The sequence below is a fragment of the Triticum dicoccoides genome, chromosome 4A (genome assembly GCF_002162155.2).
Source record: "Triticum dicoccoides isolate Atlit2015 ecotype Zavitan chromosome 4A, WEW_v2.0, whole genome shotgun sequence".
NCBI lineage: Eukaryota > Viridiplantae > Streptophyta > Magnoliopsida > Poales > Poaceae > Triticum > Triticum dicoccoides.
In genome coordinates this window covers 557,362,642-557,371,652 of record NC_041386.1, presented here as the reverse complement: position 1 = coordinate 557,371,652, position 9,011 = coordinate 557,362,642, and the positions used below count along the sequence as shown (strand labels likewise).

The window sequence follows — 9,011 nt, the reverse complement described above, 5'->3', positions numbered from 1 at the left end:
GGATTTGTTGGATGCGATTAATTGGTTCTCCGCCCTTTTGTGTTTTTATAGGGGTAGTAGATAACTAGCAATTCTTAAAAACATGGTGAGATATGCTAAGAGATCATCTCTCAAATAAGAGAAGACAAGCCTTTTCTTATGATTTTTTTCTCCTCCACCTCGGTATTTATCCTATGTGGCACTGCTAAGATAGCACCGTTGTACATGCCATAACCAAAGCCGTAGAGGGGTGAGAGATTATATATTTTTAGTTTTATTTTCCTCAGGATGGTTTCCCACATATAAACGGCATATGCATACAAGGGCAAAAACATCTCAGAAATGTCTCGTAGACGATCAAAATCTTTGGTTGGACAAAAAACAACACGGAAGGACATATCTGTAAGGTGACTTGATGGAGGATGGGCAAATTTCAGCAGTCTCAAACATTAGGGGTAAATGTGAGTAATGAGTTCAAGTTAGGGGAATAAATGGAATTTCCCCTATAATGGTGGCGGTGCCAGATGGGGCATGTCGCCGACCATCGATGCTAGACGGAGGTAGTTGAGCCTCTATGCTAGCTCGGCTGCGCCGCGACCGCGCGGTGGCTGACGAGTGATGCCACGACGCCTTGCGAGCGCTCTGCCACTAGAATGATGACAACTTGGATGGCCGCGATGACGATGCGGTCGACGCCAGAGGTGTCATTGGCCTCGGAGACCATGCCTACGGGGTCACATCCGGTACCTCGCCTAGTAAAGTTTAGGTTTAGTTTAAATTTTTCTTGTTCTTTTTTTTGACGAATTTTGCTTGATTTAGTTGGGACTTTATGAAATTTTGTCGTTTGATTGTAATATATCAAAATTTAACCAACATGGTCCGGTTAGCATGATTTTTTTTTTTGAAAGACCTGTTTGAAATGGGTCGGACATTTGGTGCGTGCAGTTAGATGGCCTCTCGCCCCATTGCTGCCCATGGATATTTGTTGATGTCTGTTTTGATGACCTGTGTTGGAGTCATCCCAAGCTCTTCATTTACAGGATAAAATATCTATATTTGGTAGCAATCATGTTTTTTGTGGGAATAGGGTGGCCAAACCTTAATTAAGCAAAGATTCTGTTGGGCGGACTGAATCATGCAGCCATATACCTACCGCCGTGTTTTCTAGTTCTAGTTGTGAAGATTGTAAATATCTAACCCTTATCAGTAACTAGCTCGCTGTACTTTGACTATAATCATGCTAATTATAGGTCAATCTAAAATGAACGGAACCAACAACAATGTCTCGTCATTTTTCCACCTTGGAGCGCGCTTTTAATTAATGAGCTATGTCAATCTCCATCAAACTTGGTATATATGGATGAATCCAAAGATGTCCCTGCAAAAACAATGTAATATTATCACTCTGCATGCTAAGCAATACTATATGAAGTTTTCTCAAGAGAAACTTAGACATGCATGGTGCTTTTTAGAACCTCTAGCGGATCATGCATGCGGAAATGCATGGTACACGCGTACATGCATCATGCATGGGATCTTTGTAGAACAGGGCCGCCCGATGATGTGGACATTTAAGATGGTCGATCAATATTGCCCACTGGAATTTTGCTCATGTGTGTTTGTGGGTGTAGTTGTGTGCGCGTGCGCCGATTCTGTCCAGCATCTTCTGAAGGAGCAATTTGTATTCGAGTGTCCAGAAGCATACTTAGTGTTGGAATTATCGGCCTTCCGTGTCATATTTCACACCCCAAACGCGTGCTTTCCAACACTAGTGAAATATTGCGAACTACTCCGTACTAATTAGTATCGAGGATGCTGAACAAGGATATTTTGGTGAATTACAAGAGATATTTAGGGAAGCTAGCTGCCAATTCCCACGTCACTTCTTCGATCAGTCGGCTAGACATCTTAGTTAAGCAAGATTAGCTCCATGCATCTATGGTCGATCCGGACAATTTCATGCAGGCATGAAACCTGCCTTGCCTCCGTACGCACGGTACAGATTAGTCAGGGACAGTTTTTCTTTTGACAAGATTAGTCAGGGACAGTTAATTAAGCATATCAAGCTGTGTATTTGGACATTAGCTAGGCAGATACTGGTATAAGTAGGAGGACCGGCTAGCTCCCAGTTCAGTGAGTCCACAGCTGATCGAATCAGGTCAAAAGAACAAAGCACTTTGTGTCCAGAAAAAGAAGAAGCAAAAACAAACTTAGTTTACAGGTAGCTAACCGACATGAGCAGCCTGGAAGAAGCACTGCTGCAGAATCCGCCCCCGTCGGTGGTTGTGTGCCACCACGCCGCCGCGGCCTGCCACCATGAGGGGTGCCCCGGGTGCGCCATGGACCGGAGGAAGGAGAGCCTCCGCGGGAGGATCCCTTACAAGGAGCTTTTCTTCGTCGCTGCCACCACTCTCGCTGGATGTAAACTTCTATCTATCCATTTAACTGTCTATTTATTTGCCCACCTGAATAAACCAACAACACTATCATGTCTGCAACACCACATCCGCCTCATTGGTCTAAAATTGCCTTCCCTGAGATAAGGAGTAACATGTAGCCTGAGCTACAGAAAACCACACTCATTTCTTTTCTTTGCGCAAAGTTCTTTTGTAGCTCAGGCTACATGAAACCCCTTTTTGAAAACCACACTCATTTCTTTGATCGAGCTTATCATGTCCATGAGAAATTGTATGTAGGGACATGCATCAATGAAAAAGGAAACAACCAGCAACTCGAGCAGCACACGTTGGTACTTGGTTGTTGTCATGCTTATGTATTCTACTACTACATACATTTGTTTCCATATGCCGCATTATTTAGTTCCGCTCAAACCTATTTTTTTAAGGGGCGCTTTATATTACTTAAAAGATTTAAGTCAAACCTAATTAATATACTTCACTTTTATCTTTTATTTATCATTGTTTTGATAACATGCTTTTGGCTTCGTCCTTTTCAGCTCTACCAATCACATGCCTCTACCCCTTCATGTATTTCATGGTATGTATTTCCCTGAAAAATATAGTACATTAGTGAGGAAAACTTTATGAATCTTAAAAGATTACTAGTCGAGGCTAATGAAGAAGCGGAATTAAAGTTAAGTTTGGATATATTTACTTTAATTGCTCATTTTTCAGGTCAGTAAAAAATTAATCCACACCAAATAATCGCTCTGCTTTTAAATTCATAATAGAGCGAATTGCAGTTTTTGCCCCCACTTTGTTTTTTTTTAACGCTAGTTACCCCATGTAACAGTTTTCATTTGGATTGCCTCATTTAGTAAAAGTTTTGCCAGATTTTACTTCTTTTAATTTTTACCAGAGCGCTCTAGCTAGCAGGTGATTTAGGACAGATCAATTTCTAAACTGCTATTTGAATGGTGAGTAATTAACCTCAACAATTAAATCAAATCACACAGAATCCATGCATAGTTCTGGACCTGTGCCGTTGAAAAACGTTATTGGCACAAACATAAGTAAGATAAGCAATAATAATTACTCGAGGAAGTACATGCTAGTATTACTTTGTGACATTGACCTGCTAACACACAAATCCATGAACTATATTTTTATGCCATTGATATTCCATTTTATTTGTAGAAGTACTGAACTGCTGGCCACTAGGAAGACCACTTCCACACCCTGTAATTTCAAAGTAACTTTTGTTGAAAAATCGAATAATATCACTTCCATTTAGAAAACACATATCTGGGTAGGTTTGTATAATAAGCCAGAAGGTTTCGAAATGTTGACTTTGCATATCCTGACATTGGCGGCATCTGAAAACAGCAGAGATGAAGTATCTTTTTTTTTGCAAAGAGAGATGAAGTATCTTACTAGTCGCACTAAGCAGGGCATTTTTCATTTCTGATTGTGCCAACAAACTGAACCGCGCCGTGGCACACCATGTTGTACCTAATATCCAGGACCTACCTGGCAGATTGCTCCCAAAAAAAATTATAAGGGGTAAAAAGTGGCAAAACTTCTCTAAATGGGGTAATCGGAATGAAAAGATATTGAATGGGGTAACTAGCGTAAAAATGCCAAAGTAGGGGGTAAAAACTGAATTTACTCTTCGTAATAAAATCGTAAAAGAACTGCAAAAAAGTATGGGTAATTATTCATTTATCTATAGGAGATAAAGGTCGCAACTTTGCTTCATAGAAGTAACGCAACATCTCAGGATCTCAGTTGCTTCATGCAAGTAACACGTCATCTCCCTACTGTATTCCTTTCTACAGGTTAGAGACTTCAACATTGCTAAAAGAGAGGAAGATATTGGATCCTATGCTGGTTTTCTTGGTACGGCTCTGTTAAAAAATAATTCATCAGCATTTAGCTATTAATTTTCAGAGGTTGTGTCATGCCACACATATTTAGACACATTTATTGGTCTTATCAAATGCAGCTGCTTCATACATGATTGGAAGAGCCATTACCTCGATATTTTGGGGTATTGCCGCAGATCGTCTCGGACGAAAGCCTGTAATTGCATTTTCAATGCTATCTGTGTAAGTGTGATATGGATTCTAATTCCACTCAGCAGCAGTTCTTGTGTGCAAGTGTATAATAATTCAGTAGTCACTTAGCCGTGTCACTTGTATATTGCAGGGTCATACTTCAGATATTCTTCGGGCTAAGTACAAAATATTGGATGGCGATTGCTGCAAGACTTCTTCTAGGTTCTCTAAATGGATTACTTGGACCAATTAAGGTACTTGACATGTAGCAGTTTCATTCAACATGCAGATCTAGGCCTCACAATTGTGATCTATATGTTGGGTATGTGATAACATAAACTTTACTATCCATTGTAGGCTTATGCCATTGAAGTTTGTCAAACTGAACACCAAGCTCTTGGCATCTCAGTTGTAATTTTCTTGAGCACCATAATCCTCTCGGTGCAATGATTAGAGTAATGTAATATTCTTTAATTGTTCTTTGAAAAAAAATTACAGGTGAATACCATGTGGGGTTTGGGTGTTGTTATTGGTCCAGGACTTGGTGGTTACCTTGCCCAGGTAATTAATAGACCATTATACTTGTGTGATCGAAATGAAGCATTATACAATCTTATAATTTAGTTGACATTATAATATAACTAAAATAGTTTCAACTCTTGGATCAACCCACATAGTACTCTTTTTGCTACTTATGTTGGGCTGAACATGTTATTCATGTGTACAATTGCTAGTTCAACAAAAATAAAGAGATGAGCTGCTTCCATTTCCTAATTTCTTTATCCTCCTTTTGTCAGCCTGCTGAAAAATATCCACAGACCTTTTCCAAGGAGTCAGTTTTCGGGAGGTAGATCCTTCAAGGACAAGATATGTTTCATTTTCCATTCTGCTTGGAACTACTTCATGACTCATTGCTTTAATTGAATTTGCAGGTTCCCATATCTGTTACCTTGTCTCGTTGTGTCAATCTTTGCTGCCGTTGTTCTAATAAGTTGTATATGGCTTCCGGTATGTACAGAAGCACTATCATGCCACTTCTGAACTTCATTCTAGGCATATGTTTTTGTGGAAATAGGCATTAGTTTTTTGCACATTAAATTGCTAATACGAAAATACCCTGCCTATGCTATATACAACTTCATCATAGAAGTATGTTTCAATAAGTTTAGATATCTTCTAATGTTCCCAATTGCCGGGGTAATCCTCCTTTTTGAAGAAAAAAACTTCTAATGTTTCCATTAATATGGTTACTCAAATGTTAACAGGAGACTATACATAAACATAAGATTACTGAAAAGGATACCAGAATAGTCAAAGCCTTGCCATCGCAACAGGCTCATTGGGATATGCCTCGTAAGAAGAGTTTACTTCAGAACTGGCCATGGATGTCAACTATGCTATCATATTGTCTGTTTGGTCTTCATGAAACGGCATATAGTGAGGTAAAATATCTGGCTGTTTTGGAATTTTTGCCCTTGAATTTTTGCCCGTCACATGTCTTGCAAATCCATCTTAATCTGTTTTTTCGTGGGTAAATCACTCAGATGCTACTCGGTTAATTTCTCATATCACCTTTTTTGACTACATTGCTAAATGTTTAATATTTTGAATTCTCTAATATTATAACTATAATCATCTTTCAATACTAGATACTTTCCATATGGGTTGTGAGTGACAGAAAGTATGGCGGCCTTAGCTTCTCATCTGGAGATATTGGCCAGGTTCTTTCAGTGTCAGGTATGGCATCCCTCTGCTTTGACTTTGTTATTTTGAACATTTTGTACTTTTCATGCAACCTGCACAAGAATTTTGGGTGCATATATGGGAAATAATTATGTTTCTCCTTTTGCTGCAGGTGCTAGCCTTCTTGTATATCAGCTTATAATTTATCATTGGGTTAATAAATTTCTCAGGCCACTCAATTCATCGCGCATTGCTTCCGTGAGTTGACTTAACATATTGTGCCTTGATTAGAAATTAATGAAAAAATTGTTTCATGATCATAACTCCTATGTTGACAATGGCCTTGCAGTCTCTATCTATTCTTGTACTCGCTACGTTCCCTTTTATGACATATCTGTCTGGAACAAAACTGTATTTTGCAATTTATGTTGCAGCCATGACAAAAAGTGTTCTCAGGGTAAGCATCCCGACGCTCTTCCTTTACTGCAATTCTTAAAGGATGATAAGTAGATTAAAGTGTTGGAGACTTTACCATTCCAATTACCACAAAACTGATCACCTTATTATACTCTTACTTGTATTAAGGTGTATCTAATCCTCTCTTCCAAACTTATACAGATAACTATCACTTGTGGAATGTGCCTTCTTCAGAACAATGCAGTGGTATGTATATTAGCTCCGATTAGATGAATTTTTTGCAACACTATCATTTTTTCTGAAATACAATATATACCAGCGTCAAGACCAGAGAGGCACTGCAAATGGTATAGCGACAACCGGCATGTCGTTTTTCAAGGCAGTTGCTCCACTAGGGGCAGGAATTCTGTGAGTACACCTCATTTTATCAAAAAGATATAAAGTAAACAATTGATACATCAAGCTACTACATTTCTGATCTTACGGGATTTACAATTCGCAATAGCCTGTTGTGCTCTTGAATAAACGAAAGACTTCACATTGTCAATAGATAATTTTACTGAACATGCACTGATCAACGCAGATTCTCATGGGCACAAAAACGTCACGATGCCCCCTTCTTCCCAGGTGATTCATTAGGCTATCATTTTGTACAGTACGTTGTACCATAACTAACTAGCAAATTAAGAATATTGGAGAAGATATGCAGGAAGAACTAGAAATGAGTTTCAGATTATGTAGTTGATCCAATTCATTTTCTTGTCAAATCTGCAGGTGATCAAGTGGTGTTCTTGATGCTGATTTTGGTGCAGCTCTGTGGACTGATATCTACCTTCGAGCCATTGCTGGTCTTGCCTCCAGTAGAAGAATGTCGGTAAGACATAGAGGGGAGACCACAATGTACAACTACAATATTCAAAAGTTGCTTGTGAATTCAGTGAGGAGGCCCAAGAACCTACTAGGAATACCCAAGTCAAACACACATGTGACGAGGATCATTGACCGGGTCAACCCCTTTTCATGTGTTAGTAGCGAGTGGTTATTAGAGACAAGAGTGGTTACCCATGTGGGAAATGCTTTCTACACTTGATAGCGGTTCGAACATTTCAAGACTCAAAATGGTACAACTACCCGAACAAGACAATTGAAGGGAGAGCTCTTGGAAAACCTGATACTCTGTATTTTGTATAATTATGTGGCTAGAGTTCCATTTATGGTGTATATGATAAGCTCTTTTTTTAAGGGAATGCCATATGGCAAGCTTTGCTCATTCGATAACTGTGTTACACCGTTTATCTGAACATGAAATATGTTAGAATAAATCCGAGGAATGCCGTCGATCATCCGAGGACCAAGCAATCACACGAGCACGACACCGAAATTTGTTAACGAGGTTCACCGATATGGCTACATTCCCGGGGCATGACTATGAACGCTCCTTCCCAAGACACCGTCACAATATCGCACCCCGGCTGCCCGGGCACCGGCACACGCCGCCGGCTCCCCCGTGTGTCCGTGCTATTATGTTAGCATAAGTTACATCGTGTGTCTACCCCCGTTATATATGAGAGGCATATGATACAAGTGTCCTACTTGGACACGACTCCTATCCTGTCTACACACAGTCTCAAACCAAGTCCAACTGTAACCTATCTTGTACAATAATATTCGACATAACTCTAACAAACTCCACCTTGGCGAATATTCTCCACCACCTTGGATTCATCCATGCATCGAACCTCCATGTAGATTGGACTTGAGATACGCCATGAGCACCGCTGCTACTCCCAGACTCCACGTGACTCTACCTGTAACTGTAGTCCCTTCTCGTCTTCCTCACAATCAATACTCGAGCAAAATTAAGTTCCTCAATACTCTACGTTGTGCTCCCAACTTCCGGAGAATCCGTTCAATACCATCACACACCGACCACTGTCTGCGTGAAAGTGAACAACTCACATATTGAACGCCACATATAAGAGTTACCTGAACTCAACGTCACTGCTCTTTCTTGACCGTCTGTCTGAAACTTGAAGGAATTTCACCGTCGCCCTGTGTCGCCCTGAATCAAATTCACAGTTGTCTCACCCTTTTTCCGAATAGTCTCTGACATGTCCCACCGCTATAGCACTCAACCTCCTTCTGCCTTGTCATCCGCACTTTGCCATGTGCACTGAACACAACAAAATATATGGCCATGTACTCTCTCAGCTTTTGACAATTTCAGACTTTCCGCCACTTTCTCAGATTCTCCATGGTCAACTCATGTCCATCAACCGGCACCGATAGACCCAGTCACCAACTTGAATCTGGTACTCATCAACATTGCTTCAGCACCCCCTGCACACTTTGTCTAACAACATATCTGACCACCAGTGTCTTGGCCTGTCGCTGTGTCCCGTGCTTACCGCACGCCTCACCGCTATCACCGTGTCGAGCCTCTGTTGTCTTGGTCGAGTCTCCTGGGTACCTAACC

At 40.4% G+C, this 9,011-nt stretch overlaps 1 protein-coding gene across 1 annotated transcript; it reads left to right on the top strand.

The window, feature by feature from the left end:
* The first annotated feature begins 2,153 nt into the window (after positions 1-2,153).
* LOC119289129 (protein ZINC INDUCED FACILITATOR-LIKE 1-like) lies at positions 2,154-7,785 on the top strand. Its single transcript, XM_037568539.1, has 17 exons — positions 2,154-2,400; positions 2,936-2,976; positions 4,217-4,277; positions 4,384-4,486; positions 4,587-4,689; positions 4,793-4,846; positions 4,934-4,996; positions 5,233-5,282; positions 5,368-5,443; positions 5,701-5,877; positions 6,085-6,172; positions 6,291-6,376; positions 6,468-6,575; positions 6,737-6,781; positions 6,855-6,943; positions 7,119-7,162; positions 7,310-7,785. Exons 1-17 carry the CDS (start codon positions 2,214-2,216, stop codon positions 7,411-7,413), a joined length of 1,479 nt encoding a protein of 492 aa, XP_037424436.1. The 5' UTR covers positions 2,154-2,213; the 3' UTR covers positions 7,414-7,785.
* The last annotated feature ends 1,226 nt before the right edge of the window (positions 7,786-9,011 follow it).

What these genes read in the sequence shown, in the direction of transcription:
- LOC119289129 (XM_037568539.1), top strand. Translation starts at nt 2,214, where the DNA reads ATGAGCAGCCTGGAAGAAGCACTGCTGCAGAATCCGCCCCCGTCGGTG. An exon ending in GCATTTTCAATGCTATCTGT is followed by an intron (nt 4,487 to 4,586) that starts GTAAGTGTGATA and finishes TGTATATTGCAG; the next exon opens with GGTCATACTTCAGATATTCT. An exon ending in GATTACTTGGACCAATTAAG is followed by an intron (nt 4,690 to 4,792) that starts GTACTTGACATG and finishes TATCCATTGTAG; the next exon opens with GCTTATGCCATTGAAGTTTG.